The following is a 23464-nucleotide window of genomic DNA, read 5'->3' on the forward strand; positions in this document are numbered from 1 at the left end:
GACTAGAGGGGGCCCAACGTAAATTTACGTCGGACTCTACTACTGCGACGTTAATTCCCTAATTTACGTCGGACTAGGGGGGGTCCGACGTAAATTAGTCTCCACTTATTTACGAAACTGCCACCAGCGTTTTTACAACGTCGGTGTTTGTGGTTTGCGACGTAAATTGGGTGACGTAAATACCCTTTTTTGCACTAGTGATTATTGATTGTCTTGTCACTCTCTCATCTATCTAATTTCAAAACTCGCTTTAGGCCTCAAAATATGTTAGGCTGGCCTGAGTGATAAAAAAAATACACAAAAAGTAATATACCGTATGGTGGCCGACCAGGCCGTGATAGAAAAGAATGGCACAATCCAAGAGGGGGGTGAATTGGATTCAATGACCCTTTAAAAATTTATCAGAGTATTTTGGATCTTAATTTCAATCAAAAACTTTTCTATGACAAAATTTCCAAATGAAGCCCTCCTAAAGACTTGTTATGAGAATATGAATGCAATGTGCTCACTTGATTACAATATAATGAGGTTCAACAATAATGTTCAATTACAGATTTAAACCATCAAGATTCACATACACTAGTTAATCAAGTTTTATCTTCTTTAATATTCAATTAAGAAATTACTTAAAGTAAGAGATAAGGTTGAAGAAGATTGCACGTCTTTTATACTGGTTCAGCCACTCCACATGTGACCTACATCCAGTCCTTAATCAACACCTGATTAAGATTTGTTCCACTATCTTTAATCAAGAAGGTTTACAAGCAAACACACATGCATATACTTCTATACTAAAGATAACCACTTTCTTGACCCCAAGAAAGCACCCCTTGTAGAACCCACTACAAGAAACCTTATTACTTGAGAAACCCTTCTCAAGATTTTCCACAAAGATTCACAAAGAATAAAAGGAACGAATTCACATGGAATTCTTGAACAAATCTTTATCTTCCCCTTTCAAGAATATGATGATGATGATCTTCTACCAAAGCTTTTCACAAACGTTTTCACTCTTGGATTTCACAAAGAAAACTCTCCAAGATGTCACAAAGACTCACAAAAACATTTTTCACAAATTGATTATCAGTTCTAACTCATGTATGAAGTTTCTTAAGGTTCAAACTATTTATAAGAGTTTCAGACATAGATAATCGATTATTTTAAAGAATAATCAATTATTTTGTTCTTCATGTTTTCTGGAAATCAACCAAGAACAATATAATCGATTATTTTGCTGGATAATCGATTATTCCAGAGAGTTGTTCCTGGGATAATCGATTATTTTGGCAAATAATCGATTATTATAGCAAGGCATTCCACTTAGCCTATCTGCTGAAATAATCGATTATATTTAACAATAATCGATTATTTTGAGTCAGTTCTTAAAACTTCATTTTAAGACTCAAAATAACTTTTCAATGTTTTTAACTCATCATCATATACTCTCTACTTGTTTTAGATATAGATTTTCTTATGCACAAAGCATACTAAGCACACAAAACTATAGAAACATATTCACAACAATTTATATCCTAAGTTCTATTATATAGCTCCAACTCATAGCATTTTCTTGACACTTCTTTGACTTTGTTTTTGTGCTCCAAGTTGTTGTTCTCATGTTGTGATCATCAAAACTCTTTTAAGCTCTCTCAAGCTCAACAATCTCCCCCTTTTTGATGATGACAACCCATGGTTCATATTGAAGCAACCCAATGCTAAAAACATCATTGTGCCTTTAAATCATTCCAACCTGCACAATACACACACACAAGCACAATACCTGCACAAAACAACATTGTACACACACAATACCATTTCTCCCCCTTTGGCATTATCAAAAACAAAGTAAGCCAAGTTTAACAAGTATAAGCCATGTATAGAATATGTCCAGCAATAACCAAAATTCAGCTTTGATTCAGCAAACCAAACCAATCATATGTGCACCATTTAGTTACAGTTCAGACCAAATCAAGTCAAGAAAAACATTACCACAATAAAAAAAACAGAGTATTCCAATCAAAACCAAAATAGCAATTCATATGCTCACAAAACAGAGCACTTTTGCATTAGTCAAGCACACCATAACATGATACCATATTCAGACCACCAAATCAGCAAAATAAAATCCAAATTTCATCAGATTTAAATTGTTCAACATCAAAAGCAATAAAAGTGTTCATAAATTAAAATCATTACAACCCAAATGAACTTAAAATTGTTCCAAACTTGAATTAAAAACTAAACAAAATAACAACAAAATAGAAATCACTCCTCATCATCCGGAATACCAAGCTGGGTCTTGATGATTCTGACTTCATGATCTAGTTCGTCAAACCTATCAAGAATTCCAGAGAACATGGATTCTTGTCTCCGTGACATCTCCATCATAGCATCCATTTTGTTGATCATGATCTGCTCAAATGATGAAAATGACTTCAACTCCGGCTCAGCTTCCCTAGGCTCAGCTTCCACTTGTGGTGGCTGATCCTCATCTTGAGAAGGAACTCCATCCTCATCAGTAGCTGGCTCCGAGGTAGGAGGAATGTCTCCTTTAAAAACCCACTTATCTTCTTGCTTCAGCATCCCCATGTGATGCAAAGAAGATTTCTCAATCTTATTTGATGTGTGCAGTATAATCTTTCTTTCACCTGTCAGATCTACACCAGCATTCTCAAAGATTTTGGACAAAAGCAAAGCATAAGGAATTGGACCGTCTTCCTTTCTCCTTGCTTTCCAGATACAATCGATCACAACCGACACCCAATCGATCTTAATTTTCTTCTTAATCACATGCATTAACAAAATGTCATCCCGAGACATTTGAGCATGGTTGTGCAACCTCGGTTTTAACATCCAGGCAATAATGAAAGAAATTAAACGAGAGTTTTTCTTCATACCTCCCGCCAAAAATTTCTCATAGTTGGTGTTTGACGGAACCCTTTGACAGTCCCGAAAGGTTGTGAGTTCTTCAAAATCTCCAAAGTTGAATGGCTGGGGTTTCTCTGCTCCTGTCTCGCTCAGACCCGCAGCCACTTTCAGAGTTGGTCCGTCCAACTTGATCAATTTGCCCTTCACCACTGATTGCATAACTCCTCCGTTAGTAGTGGCAAAACAGAGAAATAACCTAATCAGTTCCGGGTAGTAGGGTCCTTCCATCTCTAGGAACGCCTTCAACTCCTGATGCTCCAAAAGGGTTGGAAAGCTAAACCCTTCATTCTTGAACCATTCAAGCTTCAGGGTCTTCGGAGGAATGATTCTCCGACCAGCGTACCACTCGAAGTAATATTCTTGCGCTTTCTCATCCGCGAACCACTTCGAAATCAGTTGCTCTGAGGGAAGAGGGCGCTTGCTCCCCCTCACTTCCAGCTTCTTGGGCCTCTTGGAAGAAGATGCCATGGATGGGTTTTGAGAAAGATGAAGAAGATGAGAGATTTGGGAGGATTTGAGAGGGTTAGGGTTTTGAGGATTTGGGAGAAAATGAGAGAATGAGAGAATAAGAGAATGAGAGTGTTTTTGAAGCCCTAGCACGTTCTGGGTATAAGGGTAATGGGTAGTTTTAAGGGTTGGCGCGTAAATAACCGTTTCAGGAAATTTTGAAAGAAAACCCAGATAATCGATTATTTATGCAAATAATCGATTATTTGCATCAGTAAAATCTCTTAAAAACGAAATCTGATATGGATAATCGATTATTTTAAGGATAATCGATTATTACAGAGGGTAGTTACTCCTAACACGACCCAGATAATTGATTATTTACAGAATAATCAATTATTCCAGTGACTTCTCAGATTCCAACCTTTAGATAATCGATTATTACCCAAGATAATCGATTATTACAGTGACTCTTGAGTTCCTTCTTACCAGATAATCGATTATTGCCCAAATAATCGATTATTTCAAAGACTCTTGAAATTCATCATGTTCCAGATAATCAATTATTATCCAAGATAATCGATTATTTCCATGAATTACTTAAGATAATCGATTATATCTTAAGATAATCGATTATTCCAGAGAAGTTTTGCTTCTTAGACATTTTAACATTTGTCAATTTTTACCAAGTCTTATTTGTCACTGATACTTTCTACCACACATATCTTACTTCCACTCTCACAGCATAATCAATTCAAACTTGATTCATTGATTATTCCTAATTCAATTCTCAATTGGTTGAATCTTTCTCTTGGTAGAGGTTTTGTAAAAATATCAGCTAATTGCTTGCTTGTTTCCACAAATTCTACAACACAATCATTCCTTTGAACATGATCTCTCAAAAAGTGGTGTCTTATCTCAATATGTTTTGTTCTTGAGTGCAACACAGGATTCTTGGTCAAATTTATTGCACTAGTATTGTCACACCTCAAAGGAATTTTGTTCAACTCAACTCCATAATCTCTTAGTTGTTGTTTCATCCAAAGAATATGAGCACAACAACTTCCAGCAGCTATATATTCAGCTTCAGCTGTACTCAAAGCAACACAAGCTTGCTTTTTGCTATGCTATGAAACAAGTGCACTACCTAGCAAGTGACAAGTTCCACTTGTGCTCTTTCTATCTAGTCTACACCCAGCATAGTCTGAATCTGAGTAGCCTATCAGACTTAGTGAGACTCCCTTTGGATACCACAAACCAACATTAGTTGTACCTTTCAAATACTTAAGGATTCTCTTCACACTTTTCATATGAGATTCTTTAGGATTAGCTTGGAATCTAGCACATAGGCACACAGCAAACATTATGTCAGGCCTACTTGCTGTCAAGTACAAGAGTGATCCTATAATGCCTCTATATTTTGAGTTATCAACAACAATTCCTTTCTCATCTAAGTCAAGATTGCAATTGTTTGATATTGGTGTGGCAGCCTCCTTACACCCTTCCATACCAAACTTTTTCAGAAGTTCATTGCAATACTTGCTTTGACTTATGAAAATTCCATCATGCATTTGTTTAACTTGAAATCCTAAAAAGAATGTAAGCTCTCCCATCATTGACATTTCAAATTCTCCTTGCATTATTTTTGCAAATTCTTCACAAAGAGAGATATTTGTAGATCCAAACACAATATCATCCACATATATTTGTACATACATTGTATCATTTTTAAATTTCTTGACAAACAATGTATTATCCACCTTTCCTCTTTCATAATCACTCTCAATTAGAAATTTGCTCAGCCTGTCATACCAAGATCTAGGAGCTTGCTTCAAGCCATAGATTGCCTTCTTAAGCTTGTACACATGATTAGGATTCTTGAAGTCCACAAAGCCAGGTGGCTATTCCACATATACTTCCTCTTGTATAAATCCATTGAGGAAAGCACTTTTCACATCCATTTGATAGAGCTTGAAATTCTTTATAGAGGAATAAGCAAGAAGTAATCTAATGGCTTCTATCCTTGCTACAGGGGCAAAAGTCTCATCATAGTCAATTCCCTCTTCTTGATTATATCCCTTAGCCACTAGTCTTGCCTTATTTCTTAGAATTATTCCAGATTTATCAAGCTTATTTCTGAAAACCCATTTGGTTCCAATAATTAGATGATCTTTTGGTAATGGCACTAAATCCCACACTTCATTTCTTTCAAACTGATTTTGTTCCTCTTGCATAGCCATTAACCAATGTTTATCTTTAAGTGCTTCATCAATGTTCTTAGGTTCAACTTGTGACACAAATGCCATAGTGTTGCAAATATTTTTAATTGCACTCCTAGTTGAAACACCCTTACCAATGCTTCCAATTATGTTGTCCATTGATAAGTCTCTTGTGGTTTTCCATTCCTTAGGCAATTGTTCACATGATTCCTTTGTTTCTCAAGTGATTCACTCTCCTTAGGCACTTCATTAGGTCCATTCTCCAATAGGGATTGATCAAGCAACTCATTCAAATCTTCAATTTCAGTTTGCCTAGTCTCTTGCTTGTTTGACTCATCAAATACCACATGGACAGATTCTTCTACAACTAGAGTTCTCTTATTGTAAATTCTATAAGCCTTACTATTTGTAGAGTATCCTAGAAATATTGCTTCATCAGCCTTTGCATCAAACTTCCCAAGTTGCTCTTTTCCATTGTTCAGCACATAACACTTACATCCAAACACTCTAAAATAGGAAATATTAGGCTTCTTTCCTTTATAGATTTCATAGGGTGTTTTCTTTAATATGGGCCGAATCAGAACTTTGTTTAACACATGACAAGCAGTGTTAACAGCATCAGCCCAAAAATATTTTGGCAAGTTTGTTTCATTCAACATTGTTCTAGCAAGTTCTTCTAAGGACCTATTCTCTCTCTCAACAACCCCATTTTGTTGAGGTGTCCTAGGTGCTGAGAAATTATGGTTTATACCATGTTCCTCACAGAATTTTTGAAACAACATGTTTTGAAACTCACCTCCATGGTCACTTCTTATAGAGGTGATGTTTGAGCACTTCTCATTTTGAACAAGTTTGGCAAATTTTCTAAAGGCATTAAAAGCATCATTTTTATTTGCAAGAAACATAACCCATGTGTATCTAGAATAGTCATCAACAATTACTAAGCCATAGTAGTTTCCGCCTAAGCTCATTGTTCTTGAAGGACCAAACAAATCCATGTGAATTAATTGCAAAGGTCTAGATGTAGAAATCTGATTTTTGCTTTTAAAGCTAGCCTTCACTTGCTTGCCCTTTTGACAAGCATCACATAGTTTGTCTTTTCCAAACTTGAGTTTAGGTAGACCAACCACTAATTCTTTCCTACTCAATTTATTCAAATGATCCATGTGAATATGTGCAGCTCTCCTATGCCAAAGCCATATGTTTTCTTCTTGAGTTATTAGACACTTAGTGTTTGACATTGTTATAGAGTGTTCTAAGTCAAGCATGTATATATTGTTAATTCTTTTGCCAATGAATCTGATTTCTTTACTTTTTTTATCACATATCAAGCAACATGTATCATCAAATTCAATTTTAAAACCTTTATCACTCAATTGACTAATACTCAGTAGATTATGTTTCAAGCCATCAACAAGCAAAACATTTTCAATCAATGTTTGAGAGGAGGGATTACCAACATTGCCATGGCCAAGAATTTTCCCTTATTGTTGTCACCATAGGTAACATACCCTTCATTCTTCAGTTTTAGATTTGTGAATTTTGAAGGATCCCCAGTCATATGCCTTGAGCAGCCACTATCAAGATACCAAAGTAGATTTTTGGCCCTCAAGCATTCCTACAACAAAATTCAGAGGAAAAATTTAGGTACCCATGTGGAGGGTCCTTGTAGGTTAGTTCTCAGCCTTTGACTCTTCTCAACCCAAATCATTTATCCATTTGGAACTCCATATTTCTTAGAATAGCAGTTCCTAATTGTATGTCCTCTTTTGCAGCAATAAAAGCAAGTGGTTTGTCTAGAAAAGTTGCTTTTGAATTTTCTAAAGTTTTGACTTTTCACAAAAGCTACTTTCTTTGACTTAAATGGCATGCTCATACTTTGGTTAAAACCAAGTCCACTCCTATCAAAAGTGTTTCTTTGTTTTCCCAAAAGAATGTTCAAGTTTTCATTTCCATTAGTGAACCTTGCAAGTGTAGATTGTAAATCAGCATTTTCTTTTTCAAAAATTTTGCAATGTTCACAACCATCTTTTGAGGAGTGAGTTTCACTAAAGTTAAACATAGTTTGAAGATTTCCATGCTCATGCTTCAAATCTTCAAGCTCTTGTTCAGCTTTAATTAAAGCATTTTCATACCACTTCAGCTTGTTTTTCAGCTTTAAATTTGAGGCACCTAATTTGACAGCCTCTTCATGAATTTGTACAAAAGCTTCTTGGAGCTGATCATAATCTGGATTTGATTCAAGGTCAGAGTCACTTACAATTGTGTCATGGTCAGTTCCAGCCATCAAACACAGGTTTTTCTCCTCACTTTCAGATTCTTCACTTGTTGTGCTTGAGTCATTGTCTTCCCAAGCAATATAGGCTCTTTTTCCTTTTCCCTTTTTCTTAAACTTCTTCTCCTCTTGTTGCTTCTTCAAGATATTTGGACACTCAGCTTTCATGTGTCCAGGTTTTCCACATTCAAAGCAATTAAAGGAGGATGTGCTTGCTTCCTCTTTCTTGTTTGTCTTTTTGTTGATATTGTAGGGAGAATTCTTCTTTCTTCTCATGAACTTTCTGAACTTCTTTACCAGCAGATTGAAGTTCTCGGTTTCGGAATCATCGGAGCTTGTTTCTTCACACACCTCTTTTCCTTTGGCAGATTTTAAGGCTTTCAATGACACCCCTTTACCTTTCTTATCTTGCTGCTCATGTTCATCAAATATGTGCAGCTTTTGCTCATGCTCCCTCAACTTCCCAAAGAGAGTAGCTAATGTCAAGGAGGTCAAATCCTTTGATTCTTCAATGGCTGTCACCTTTGCTTGCCATGATCTATCCAAGCATTGCAGCACTTTTAAATTCAGTTCTTCCTTCTCAAATTTCCTACCAAGGTCAACAAGGTGATTTATCAAGTGTGTAAATCTCTTTTGAAAATCAGAAATAGATTCACCATTTTGCATTCTAAACAGCTCATATTCTCTTATGAGAATATGCTTTCTTGATCTCTTTACATCACTTGTTCCTTCATGAGTGACTTGCAAAGTGTCCCACATTTCTTTAGCAAACAAGCATTGTGAAATTCTAAAAAATTCATCAATTGACAATGCAGATGTAATGATATTTTTAGCTCTCTTATCATGTTGGGCTCTTTTCTTTTCCTCATCACTCCACTCACTCCAATGTTTTTCCTTAAGCTCACCATCATCATCTTTTTTCATAGGGATATAGGGTCTATTTTCAATAGCATCCCATACAGCGATATCAATAGCTTCAATGAAAATTCTCATCCTAATTTTCCAATAGACATAGTTTTCACCATTGAAAACAGGAGGTCTATGAATGGACACACCCTCACCATAGGGTAGATTGTTGTTGGCCATTTTTGAAATCTTGAATAACTCTCAAGAACCTTGCTCTAGATAATTGATAGAAAAGAATGGCACAATCCAAGAGGGGGGGTGAATTGGATTCAATGACCCTTTAAAAATTTATCAGAGTATTTTGGATCTTAATTTCAATCAAAACTTTTCTATGACAGAATTTCCAAACGAAGCCCTCCTGAAGACTTGTTATGAGAATATGAATGCAATGTGCTCACTTGATTACAATATAATGAGGTTCAACAATAATGTTCAATTACAGATTTAAACCATATCAAGATTCACATACACTAGTTAATCAAGTTTTATCTTCTTTAATATTCAATTAAGCAATTACTTAAAGTAAGAGATAAGGTTGAAGAAGATTGCACAAGTCTTTTATACTGGTTCAGCCACTCCACATGTGACCTACATCCAGTCCTTAATCAACACCTGATTAAGATTTGTTCCACTATCTTTAATCAAGAAGGTTTACAAGCAAACACACATGCATATACTTCTATACTAAAGATAACCACTTTCTTGACCCCAAGAAAGCACCCCTTGTAGAACCCACTACAAGAAACCTTATTACTTGAGAAACCCTTCTCAAGATTTTCCACAAAGATTCACAAAGAATAAAAGGAACGAATTCACCTGGAATTCTTGAACAAATCTTTATCTTCCCCTTTCAAGAATATGATGATGATGATCTTCTACCAAAGCTTTTCACAAACGTTTTCACTCTTGGATTTCACAAAGAAAACTCTCCAAGATGTCACAAAGACTCACAAAAACGTTTTTCACAAATTGATTATCAGTTCTAACTCATGTCTGAAGTTTCTCAAGGTTCAAACTATTTATAAGAGTTTCAGACACAGATAATCGATTATTTTAAAGAATAATCGATTATTTTGTTCTTCATGTTTTCTGGAAATCAACCAAGAACAATATAATCGATTATTTTGCTGGATAATCGATTATTCCAGAGAGTTGTTCCTGGGATAATCGATTATTTTGGCAAATAATCGATTATTACAGCAAGGCATTCCACTTAGCCTATCTGCTGAAATAATCGATTATATTTAACAATAATCGATTATTTTGAGTCAGTTCTTAAAACTTCATTTTAAGACTCAAAATAACTTTTCAATGTTTTTAACTCATCATCATATACTCTCTACTTGTTTTAGATATAGATTTTCTTATGCACAAAGCATACTAAGCACACAAAACTATAGAAACATATTCACAACAATTTATATCCTAAGTTCTATTACATAGCTCCAACTCATAGCATTTTCTTGACACTTCTTTGACTTTGTTTTTGTGCTCCAAGTTGTTGTTCTCATGTTGTGATCATCAAAACTCTTTTAAGCTCTCCCAAGCTCAACAGGCCGAACACCCGAGTCCGAGACCAGACACCCGAGTCCGTGAACGCTGAGGCCGAACACCCGAACTTGCCGAACACTCACAAGTCTAACGGAATGCGTCGGTGTGCTCGGCCTAACTGCGCACCTATGCCAGGATGATTACGGAGAGTTTAATTAACGTAATACATCGGATTAGCTCCCTAATTTTTCGGGGCCCAATCCCTAATCACGGCCCAATAAGAACCACTATAAATAGGACTCCAACGAGGTATGTAACTAACTTTCAACTACCGCATTTATTACGCCGAGCACTAACTTGAGCGTCGGAGTGTCTTTGAAGGCACACCCCCCCTCACTTCGGACTACCCGGATAGGAACGATAAGACCGAGACTCAAGACCCGACTCGCTACAATAAGGATAATTGAAGTGTGTATCCTAACACACAAACAAGTAATATCGTATAAATTGTTTACATGTATCAATAAATAAATAAAAATACTAGACAATTATATGGGGTTCAAAGCTTCTTTAACAGGCTGGTCCCTTGAACAAGACAAAAATATTTCCATTAATAACTGCAATAGATCCAAATTAGCTCATCTTAGTGGGACCTTTTATATATTTAGCAATCTTTAATTAAAATATCAATTGGTGTGCTACATATATATTATATAACGATCGACATATTAGTTGACATATGTAGCGAGGGTTGAATAATTTGACAGTTTCGTGCTTCCCCAATCATTGCATGAGTTGGTTGGTGCGAAAGGTCAGATAGCTCAGAGTTGAAAATTTTCTTGGTCTATCTGCTACTAAACAATAAATAAAATCATACCGAAGAACTTAAACATATATACTTGAATTACACGTATAATAATTTTTTCATCAGAAGCATAGATGGTGTTGGAATGTAGGATAAGAAGCATCATATTCTGTTAGGGTTGTCTATCAACTGTTGTAAGGTGGGACAATTAACAATACAAATGGTTTTTTTTTATTTATATTGTTATGGAAATTAAAAGATTCATATAAGGCAATAGTGCTATGTTTTTTTTTTTGTAATCTGATTGTGTAATAGCTTAGCTGTATACTGCAGATTTGTTTTTCTTCTAGACCATGGTGCTACTCAGAGGTTTAAAAACCGGATCGAATTGACTAGTCGGACCAGTTGAACCGGGAATCAGTAGTTTAGTCTGTCTGAATCTTGAGTTGGATCAGTTATATATTTGATCCATTTCAAACTAGAGTGAACCGGTCAGTTTTTCGATTCAACCAGTAAATCGGTGAGTCGAATCAGTGGGTCAAACCGGTTCAATAAAAAAAAATTTAAATTTTTTTAATGTATTTCTTTATACAAAATAAAAATAAAGATAATTTTAAATAAGATGAAAATTAAAATTTAAGATAGGATAAGAATTTATTAAAATTTATAAGTATAAAATATATTTAACATGAATATGTTTTAAAAAAAATAATAAAACCACCCGTTTAACCTTTGATTTACTGATCCAGTACCTTAACCAGTTTGATGACCGATCCGATTTTTAAAATTATGATGCTATTATTATATAGTGATTTTTGTTTTATTTTTTTGTTTTTGTAATCACGTTTTGGTGATCGTAAACTTTGTTGATGCACGAATTAATAACATTACACCTTTGCCTTTAAAAACAGTATTTTTTTTTAAATTCTTTCTCGTAATTTGTTATACAGATATCATTTATCTTACTAAATAAGATTATTTTCGGTTTGCAAAACTCAAATACAAAGAACATGTAAATCATTTCTGTACCTTCTAACAAACATTGTTGGTCTAAACAACTTTGTATTATATAAAGACATGTTTAGATGTACGTTCCAAATTCACATTCAACTAAAAACTACATAAATTGATGGAGAAATTACTTTTTATTTGTTTCTGTTGAATGTGAAGAGAGAATGATGATTATGTCCTGAATTTAGTTCCAAACACACTAAATTTGTCATGAATTTTGATCCAGAGATTTGTGTATAGAAAATTCACTTGAAAAAAAAAATCTCACTTTAACACTTTATTATATTTATAGAGAGAATAATCTCTCACTTATGGGGGGAGAAATACTCTAATCTCGAAAAAAAAAAAGAAATCTACTTCAACTTGAGAACATTGTTTAATTATTTTGCGTATTAATTTGGTCGAACTATAGAGATAGGAAACAATTTTCTATCTACAAGATGAACTTGCAACCAATAATTAGTGCTAAATGTTCCTATTTTGCTGCAAAGTGAGTCGTTCAACAAGGATATCCAATGCTTCCTTCATCCACCAATGTTGACAAACTTCTCGGGCTTCATCAACATTCATCTGCATAAGGTGGATCATATATGAGAATTAGTATCATTCGTAACTAGTTAATTTTATTAATTACTAATATTTTACGTTTACTCTATTCCACATCCAAAACAAAACAAGGTGCAGTCTTCAACAGCAATTACAATCATAAATATTGTACGTATGAGGTCATCTCAATCTTAAATATTAGATTTGAAACAGTTACATACAACTAACCTCAACAAACTTTTAGAGTAATATTCAAATCATATATATATATATATTTTTTTTTTCTTGTATTAACTTTTCAAAGAAATTTATTTTATTTTTCCTTATAAATTTTTTTCTAAAAGTTCTTTTACAGATAAATTAAAGGTGTATTTTGAATATTAATAGATGTTGGGTGCAGTTAAAAAAAAAATAGGTAGGTTGAACGTGAATGACTTAACATAATGAGTCACCATAAATGTGTGTTAGAAAGTGAGAATCGAAATTTAAACAAATTAAGAGTGTCTAAGTCCTTTATACATACCCATATTCTTCTCCGTAGATCCTTTTCAGGCCACAAATCAAGTTGTTCCTTGACAAGCAAAGGAAACATGTGCCCTTCATAGTATGTACCATGTCTTTTGCTAATGAACCTCCACTGTCCCAATTCATGCTGCAATATCAAACGAAACCAAATTTTCACTTTTGTTTTAAAATTATTTTACAATAATAGAAGAAACTAGAAAGAAGTAGCTAATAAAGATTATTGATTTTAATTAATTAAGTAAAAAGTGCAATGTATTCAAAATTTTGACCCATCCAATACCTCAATGATTCCTGTAACTCCTGCTTCTTCTAGGGATTCCCTGCAAGCTGCTTCTTCTACAGATTCATCGAGTTCCCATCCTCCCTAAAATAAACAAATAAGATGTTAATTAATGGTAAATATGAATATTCATTGTGATCACGATGAGACCAAAGAGACTTTTCAATTGAGAGTAAACACCAATTTTATCCATGCAAAAAAATAAAATAAAATACTCCACTCAACTCATGGGACACTAATCTTTTAATCATGTTTGTTCTATTTTTAGTCCAAATATAATAAATAAAAAATGAACGTGTGTCAAACTCAAAATAATCTTTGAAAAAATCATTAGTTACCCAAATTAATGTTCCCATTATTTTAGAAACATTTAATTATTCTCTTCAGAATATTTCTTTTTCAGAAATGAAATTGGATATTTAGACTAATTAATTCCTAGTATATGAGCAAGCTGAGAGTGATGAAATGACGAAAGTACCTTTGGGAACATTAATGCTTGCCCTTTTTGCGAACTAACCACTAGCACCTCCAATTCATTGCTTACTTTGCCATCACTGTCTTCTTTATATCTGTAAGGTATGCACCTGCCCAATTTGACATTGTTATAATAAGTTTGAGTCAACGAAAGCCACAAGCAATTAATACCACAACAAAGAAGGGACTCTGCTGGGAATATAAGAAAGGCTAAATCCAACAAATTGAGAAAAAATTTCCAAATTCAACAAATAAAAGGCTATAACCAGCAAATTTATCCAAGTGTTACGTACTATTGAAATGCTACTGTCACACCTGACACCAAATATATAACGATCTCGAACATTATTTGATTTTATAACATTCTTTTTACATTCTCTCCCCTTTAAGAAAAAAAAGAAGAAAAAGTTCCTTCTTATTAGACACCCATGATAGAAAACACTCGGGAAAAAAACCCCAGAAAAGATGAATGTGTACAAATGTGATAAACAATATAATATGATGAAAAATATAGAGACAAATAACTGGTGTTACTAGTGTTTAGGTGCATGCCCAAAAAATCAAAACGCTAACTTTTACAAAACTCTAGTTTTTTTTTAGCTTCTATTCATTATATTGTTATAAAAATAAAAAAAATAAAAAAAATTAAAGATGATTGGTCAATTTTTTTATGTAAAAGAGATTAATCATTGATAAAATTAGCAAAAAAAATTTTACTAATAATATATAATTACAAAAAATAATAACCTAAATTAAGAAACAGATCGAGAGTAGGACCTTGAAATGAACTCACCCCACAACTTGGCGGCCACCACTACTGTTGTATCTCTGCAACTCCCTTCCCGTTCGAGATGCCATGCAAAACATCTCTCTCAGACACTTATTAGTTTCAATTTCCACTTTCGGAAAAGATAAAATCTTAAAGAAAACGAAGAAGAGATCGATGATCTATTATAATATATAACAGGTCAGCTACAACACAAGTAACTTATAACTACGTATGGTATCTTTATATATATGATGGTTTGAGAATCAATACATAGGACGAACTAAAGGGTTTGTATATAAGAAAAAAGTTGCTTAGTGAAATCGTTTATATAAAGCGCGTAATTGTCGCATATGGATGAGTTTGGACGGAGAAAGAAAAATGTGAAGAGAAAATTAAAAAAAATAATAATAATTTTTGTAAGGTTGAGGCTTCGGTGTGGTTTCGCCAATTGGCTATTTATTATTGGGGGTTGGGTTCGTTGCTTTGCCGAGTCAATGAGCTTGCCGAAAAGGAATTTTGATGGAATTCTCTTCTCTTTAGCTACCAAGTCTGTATTTTAGTATGAAAGAGGGAGTCAAGATGAGTTAGTTGACTTTCGAGAATGCGTCATGCATGGCTTGTATATTTCATAATCCCTTACGTCTAGAAGATCTGATTATTTCCTTTCTATACGATTTTTGGATACACAATTTCGTTGCAATCACTACAACAAAATTTAGTATTACCGATAATTATTTAATAATAATAAATTAATTTCCCCTATTTTATTATTTAATAAAAATATTAATGACTATTATATAATGACCACTAAAAATATATTTACATATCACATCAAAATTTACTATTAGTGACAATTATTTTTTAGAAAAAATTTAAGTCTCACATCGACTATAAATAAAATAATTAAAGAGTATATAGGTGAATGATAACTCTTACCTTACAAGTAAGGTTGAGTTAGGCCTATAACTTATTATTCTAAGTTAGTATTTAGGAGTTAAGATAATTAAAAAAAATTAAAGAATATATACTTAGAAGATAACCTTCATCTTCTAAGTCCCACATCAATTAGAAATAAGGTAACTAAAGAGTATTTGTACTTATCTTACAAGTCCTACATCGACTAGAAATAAGATAATTAAAAAGTATTATAAATCTTTTCTTAAACTTTTAGTGACAATTTTAAATGCCAGTAACAAATGAGACAAAAAAGATACATTTTTTTCAACTATTATGAGGGTCTTTATCAGCATATAGGATAATTGCCGATAAATATTTTAGCGATACTGCATACAATGCCTAATGTGTAAAATACCGATAAAAAATTTTGTAACAATTTTTATTGTCACTAAAAGTCATATTAAATGCCACTAAAAATAATATTTGTTGTGAATTCAAGTTTTGATTTATTATCATAGCTATATATACTATTGCTTAGGTTTGGTGGAGATAGATAATTAATATGAAAATTAAGCATATGTTATTATCGTAATATATTAGAAATTTTAGGGGTATATTTTTTAAAACACTTTTTGTATTATATAGCTTTTTTGCCTCTTAATTAATAAATTTTAATTGATAAAAGTGTGTTGTTAATGTTTCTCTTATGGTACCCTCTACATTTATATATAGTTTAAAAAAATATCAACTTCACACAAATTAAAGAATGTAATTAAATGGATTTAATTTTCATGATTATATTTATTAAAATATATTTAATTATATTTATTATAGACACTATTCTCATTTATTATCTTATAAATATTTTTGGATTAAGAACATTAAATAAAATTTATTTATATTTAAGTAAAAAAAAGAAGTATTTTTTTACTTACATACATAGATCCAGATGGATGAAGTAATAATTTTAACACAATGTTTCACTTGTTTTTGTTCATAAAATTTAAAGGTGACTTTAAAGTGAACGTTTATCCAAATATTGTTAAAAGTGAAAAGTTTTCGCAAAAAGTGATTTTAATGTGTTCCCATTATTTTCATACATCATCAATGTGGTATCGGGGTACTCAAGTTTTTATTTACTGATTTATTGGCCAATTGTTAAGGCTTTTAGGTTTTAGCAAGATCTTTAAATTTAAGTGGGCATTTGCATTTGTTATATGGAATTTTTTTCATTCGAACCATTTTTTTTTGTTGGGAATTTCTTGATAATTATGTTTCTAGAAATATCATAAATATGTTTAGTATGTTTAAAAATTTCCAGAAACAATAAACATGATTATAAATAAAAATAAAACTTTTTATAGGAATTTTGATGAATTCCCACCTCCTTCCATAAATAAGTTTTGGTGGGATGCTTCGTTAAAAAACGATTCTCAAGAATGTTAAATCTCCAGAAATGTTTTATAAAATTGTACCAAACAGAAAAATTTAACATTTCTAAACTATATATGATTCTCAAAAACAAAAATATATTCCTCAAGTAATTAAACACCCCTAAAGGTAACATTGTTTAATAATTCTACAAATTTGTATGCTAGAAAGATACTTTTGGTTAAAAATTTAAAATAAGTTACTCACAAGTTGAAATTTAAAATAAAAAAGAAATAATAAATATCAATCAAAAACTCTAAAAAAATATATTTTTAAAAGTTCCTTTCTCAACAACTTTCTCATTAAAGATATTTTTTCTATTAATCCTGTTACATTTATAATATCTCCTTTTCGAAGAAAAAAAAATTAAACAAACACTACTTAATCAATATTCAATTCCTGACGTGATAGTTAAAATTTACTCGAAATGGCTGTCTGTTCAATTATTATGAAGCATACTATGCAATAACTTGAGTTTTATGTTTATGAATAATAATATAAAAAAAAATCTATAATGATGATACCCTTATCTCATAAATTTAATGTGCCAAATATTATATATTAATTAGTGTCACCAACCACAGCATTGCTTGGTGCACCGTCATATGAGTTCAACACGATTCCACACAAGCATTTTGACCTCCATCACTCTATCACATGCACTATAGTTTGCGGTAAACTTTGTCTATAATTAATAAGACAAAGGTTGCAACTTTATCCTAATTTCATAACGGAGCATACCCGCCACTCTCGCCACCAAAACTCAGTCATCCACAGATCCATGCCTAATTCATGTATAGTATTTTCTTGGACAAATTCAATTCAATTTGCTGGATAACATGTATCACGATAACATTAACAAAGATAAATTTTATTCTTATTATTAAGTATTTTTACAACTTACTCGATAACTAAAAGAAAAATGCACAAGAAGAAAAAAAATAGCTATAATAAAATAAAATAAGTTTTGAAAAAAGCTATAATATATCTTCAATTCTTCGAGATTAAAAAAAAAATAACAATCTTCAAAATATGCTTGTATATAAATTAATCCTTTTGACAAGGGAGGCTAATTTGACCACTCAAACACGTAAGGTTTTAATGTACACGTGGCAAATGTTGTATGGTCATAGGTCTGGAAAGCACTTATGACATCATGGGGCACGTCGCTTTACATGCATCTAATTAATTGTCTTGGTAACCTTTCTCATGCCTCTCCTCATTCTATAAATAGAAGGTTGCGTGAAATTTCTAGTGAATAAATTTTCATGAGTTTTACCGTAATTGCTCCTCCCTTTATCTTCTTTTCTGATGAAGCAGTGCGGTGAGCCACAATTTCCATCATGTTGTGCGAAAGAAGTCTAGTGGAGTTACCTTAGTAAATAATATTTAGTATCTAGTGGGTATATATGCTTACTTGCTCCCCTTGCATTCCCCTTTTTCTTTGCATCCATAGGTGTTTGAGTTTTATTTTAACAATGGCGTCTAAAAGTTAAGAGGAATTATGTAAGTGGGTTAAGGATGATGTTCTAAAGTGTCATTTCGCCCTTTACTCTTGTCTTTTAAAGAAAAGCCAATGTGGAGAGCACGTAGTTTCATGAGATGGGGATGAATCTGTTCTTGTGGGTGAGCCATGTATTTATAAAGGTGGTCATTAACCAAGTGTGTTTGAGTTTTATTTTAACAATGGCGTCTAAATATCACAGGTTATCCATATCCCAATATAATTGTCTTTCTTCTATTTCTCTATGTCTATTCCTAAAACTATAGGTGATGTCTTAGCCCACCCTGGTTGGAGACAAGCCATGATTGATTAATTGTATGCTCTTTAGAACAATGGCACTTGGGATCTTGTTTCTTTGCCTCTGGGGAAGTTTGTGGTTGTATGTTAATGGAACTTTATAGTCAATCAGGTTGGTCCAGAACGGGCCGTTCCGGATTTGGAACGGGCCGTTCTGGCCTGATGCTTATAAATAGAGCACCCTGCCACTCCCAAAAAGCACACCTCTCATTTTCTGAGTTCTTTTCTTCTTTTCTCTCTTCTCTTCTTCTGCACTCTCTGAAGACCGAGGGGAACCCAGCGAAGGAGATCAACCAGATCCTTAGTTTCAGCTACTGTTTATCCAGGTACGGGGAAAAAAGGAATTATTTATATGAAGAGTTACATGAGGGAATTGGGTAGAGGAAGAGTCCTTAGGATTATGAGTAATTTTATAATTATTTCTGCTTCGAGAATTATTGATTTTATACGATTCTGTATGTGTTAAGGATTATGAACATATGATTAGTTTGTACAAATGATAATCTGGGAGAGAGAACGAAATCGTAGAAAAGTGCCTGTGAGTTAGGTTTTGGAAAAATTGGGGGTTTTATTGTTTAAGTTAAGATTATATTAAATTGGCGATTTAATCTGGTTTTATATTAATTTATAAATATTATTATTACATGATTTGGTAAAATTGATGATAAATATTATTATTACATGATTTGGTAAAATTGATGATAAATATTATTATTACATGATTTGGTAAAATTGATGATCTAGATGAGGATTCATGGTGAATTATTTAAGGGGTATGTGAACCACCATTTTGTGTGAATTGTGTATGTATTGTGGAATTGATATGTGGATATGGATATGGATATGGATGTGGATATGGATGTGGATGTGGATGTGGATGTGATTGTGGTTCCTCACACTTGTGACCAGAGGTGGCACGACCGTAGACAAGAGATGCTACAGGTGTGACCTTGGCATAGTATGGGATGGGTGATTCCTCATGCTTATGTCGGGGGTGGCACGACCTCGAGCAAGAGATGTTACAGGCGTGACCTTGGCATAGGGTGGGATGTGTGAGGCAATTAATGCTTATGTCGGGGGTGGCACGACCTCCAGCAACAGATGCTACAGGCGTGACCTTGGCATAGGGTTAATCGCAAGATTTGTGATGGATTGATGTGATTGTGAATTGTGATGTGAAGATGCTGCGTGATTGATAGAATTAGGATAGATAGAAATGCTTGTAAATACTTTAATAAGTAACGAGTTATGTTGAGACGATATTGTGGATTTTTCTTGTGTGCTTTTCATATAGATGTTTTCTTTTCTCACCGTATAATTTATGGATGTTTTAGGTGAGGAAGATCTGGCTATGAGTGACATCTAGAATGCCAACAGTTGAGTTATGGGTATGCTCTGATATTGTGACATCGGGGCAGAGGACTTCTAGGACATGAAATTTATTTGTAAATGGAGTTGTACTTATTATTTTGAAAACATTTTATAACCTCTTATGTTTTATTTTCCAAGTTTCATTTTCAAAATATTTTGGATATCGAAGAATGTTTCTAAAGGTTTTTATGTGAACCCTTTTACCAACTTTGAAAGTTTATTTTTCTTAATTTAATTACATTATTACAATGTATGTGTTGGGGTAGTAAGGGTGTCACAAAACTTCTACCAAGTCAGGATAAGCCTTTCTCAGATCTTGAGAGGTACAGAAAATTGGTTGGGAAATTGAATTATCACGTGTGGTAAATTGTCATGACATCTCCTTTGCAATTAATATGGTGAGTCAATTTCTCAATTCCCCATGTGAAGGACATTAGAATGCAGTCATCTGCATTCTAAAGTATATCAAAGGTGCACTAGGAAAAGGTTTATTATATGGCTACAACATTCATACACAAGTTGTGGGGTAGTCAGATGCAGATTGGGCAAGCTCTCCCTCTAACAGGAGATCCACCTCAAGTTATTGTGTCTTTATTAGTGATAACTTGATTTCTTGGAAAAGTAAGAAGCAAAATGTAGTGGCAAGATCTAGTGCAGAAGCAGAATATTATGCTATGGGCTCTACTACTTGTGAGCTTATTTGGCTTAAATAATTGCTTAATGAATTGAGATTTGGCAAAGTTACACAAATGAATCATATGTGATAACCAAGTTTCCCTTCATATTGCCTGAAATCCAATATTTCACAAGAGGACCAAACACATTGAAATAGATTGTCACTTTATTCGTGATAATATTTTACTAGGGACATTACTACTCAATTTGTTAACTCCGCTAATCAGTTGGCAAATGTCTTCACCAAATCATTACGGGTCCTAGGATTGATTATATTTGTAACAAGCTTGGTGCATATGATCTATATACACCAGCTTGAGTGGGAGTGTTAGATATAGTTTTATCATATGGGCCTAGGCCCACTACTTTGAATATAAACATATCTTTAGTTTTGCAATACACAAGAAAATGTTTATTGCATTTACCATTTCTCTCAACAATTATTATTACCATCATCATCTAAATGAATCAAAATTACATAAAGATCTAACACGTATATATAAAGAAATAAATTAATCAAATTATATTAATCCTTTTGCTGAAATAAATAAATAAGTAAGTACTATGACCATAATTCTAACAAAAAAATATTAATTTAATAAGAGATATTTTTAAAAATTTGGAGTTTGTTTGCTTAAAAATAAAACCATTAGTTTGTTAAATGAGTTTAGTCCACTCGATCAATTAAAACAAATTGAAGGGGAAAAAAGACATTAGGGTTGCTCACCCTCACTTCACGTTATCATTTTGTAAAAATAAGAAAAGATAGTAAGGTAAAATGTGTGAGATGCTTTGCTAGGGTTTCCTTCCACAGACATTGATGGTGCGGTGATGCGCAAAGGCAGATCATCGTCTTGGCTAAGGTGGTCGACCGTGCTGAGGGGAAGGAAAAGGCGAAAATGCATGCTAGTTAGTTGTAATCACACACAACATGGGTGGGAGGGAGAAGGTAAAGGTGAAAATCACCATTGCTAGAAATTGCTTCCAACGATGCACACAGTAGCGCTCACAGTGGTGCGTCCATGCGATGACTCATTGTAACAACGTACAACCTTGGTGTGAGGAAGAAGATAAAGGCAACCATTGTCATCACCAAAAATTGCCTCCAATTACATTACACAACAACGTTCACGGTAGTTGATATGTGCAACGATTCGTCACACCCAAAGATATGGGGAAGAAAATGAAGGTAAGCATTATCACCATCGAAAATTGTGTCCGACAATGGCACATGGTAACATCATTCATAATGGCATTAAATAAAAGTGAGGCAAATCCCCCTTATATTTTATTTCCTTATTTATTTTACCTTCTTTGTTTGCCTGGTTTGAATAACTTGCTTGAAGCAAGCTAGTAGCTTTGATTGATTATTGGTCTCCTTACATTTTCAAGCAATTAAATGATGTAATTATGGTGGTTTTTTTCCTTCACAAAGTAGAGAATGTGTTTGTGATTATATGTGTGTGTTGCATGCTCATGAAATTATTTCAAAAATCAAAACACATGGATTTAGTAAACAATAACATTGTTAATTTCCAAACAACAAATGAAAAAGGAATAAAAGTCATACCAATGTTGCACCCTGCCCATTTTCCTCCTACAAGCTTCTTTCGGTGCTCATAAATTTTATTGGTGTGAGAGTGAAGATAAGGGCAACCATCGTCATCATTGAAAATCGCCTCTAATGGTGGTGCATGATAGCGTTCATGACGATTGATTTGTGCATTGGTTCGTCACACCCAAATATATGGGGAAGAAGATGAGGTGAGCGTCACCGTCGCTGGAAATCGTCTTCGATAGTAATACACAGTAGCAGCGTTCACAGTGACGTTGAATAAAAGTGAGGCAAACCCCATTTTTATTTTATTTCCTTATTTATTTTACCTTCCTTGTTTGGTTGTTTGGATAACTTTCTTGAAGCAAGCTAGTACCTTTGAATCGATTATTGGTCTCCTTACATAAATTGTAATAATGTAAATAAATTAAGAAAATAAATTTTTCAACATCGGTAAAAGGGTTCACATAAAAACCTTCAGAAACATTCTTTAATATCCAAAATATTTTGAAAATGAAACTTGGAAAATAAAACATAAGAAGTTACAAAATATTTTCAAAATAATAAGTACAACTCCATATACAAATAAAATCCATTTCCTAGAAATCCTCTGCTCCGATGTCACAATATCATAGCATACCCATAATTCAATTGTTTGCATTCTAGATGTCACTCATAGCCGGATCTTTCTCACCTAAAACATCCACAAATTGTGTGGTGCGAAAAGAAAACTTCTATATGTAAAGCACATAAGGAAAAACACAACATAATCTCATCATAACTCATTACTTAATGAAATATTCACAAGCATTTCTATATATCATAACTCTATCAATCATGCATCATCTCCACGTCATAATTCGCAATCACACCAATCCATCACAAATCTTGCAATTAACATTATCATTTTCACATTCATAATCCACACAAATCTTACAATTAAAACTATGCCAAGGCCACGCCACAACTGACATAAGTGATACGGGTTAATTGCCTCACTCATCCCACTTTATGCCAAGGTCACGTCGTCCTTATAACTTACCCAAGGGTCGTGTCAT

The 23464-nt window shown here is 33.4% G+C and overlaps 1 protein-coding gene across 1 annotated transcript; it reads right to left on the minus strand.

The window, feature by feature from the left end:
* Positions 1-12331: 12331 nt before the first annotated feature.
* LOC109791148 (nudix hydrolase 17, mitochondrial) lies at positions 12332-15020 on the minus strand. The gene is made up of 5 exons (XM_020350413.3): positions 14701-15020; positions 13912-14017; positions 13434-13517; positions 13152-13280; positions 12332-12652 (listed from the first exon to the last, which is right to left on the minus strand). The coding sequence occupies exons 1-5, from the start codon at positions 14772-14774 to the stop codon at positions 12548-12550; spliced, it is 498 nt and encodes a 165-aa protein (XP_020206002.1). The 5' UTR covers positions 14775-15020; the 3' UTR covers positions 12332-12547.
* Between the last annotated feature and the right edge of the window lie 8444 nt (positions 15021-23464).

The sequence above is a fragment of the Cajanus cajan genome, chromosome 11, assembly GCF_000230855.2.
Source record: "Cajanus cajan strain Asha chromosome 11, NIPB_CcT2T_4, whole genome shotgun sequence".
Taxonomy (NCBI): domain Eukaryota; kingdom Viridiplantae; phylum Streptophyta; class Magnoliopsida; order Fabales; family Fabaceae; genus Cajanus; species Cajanus cajan.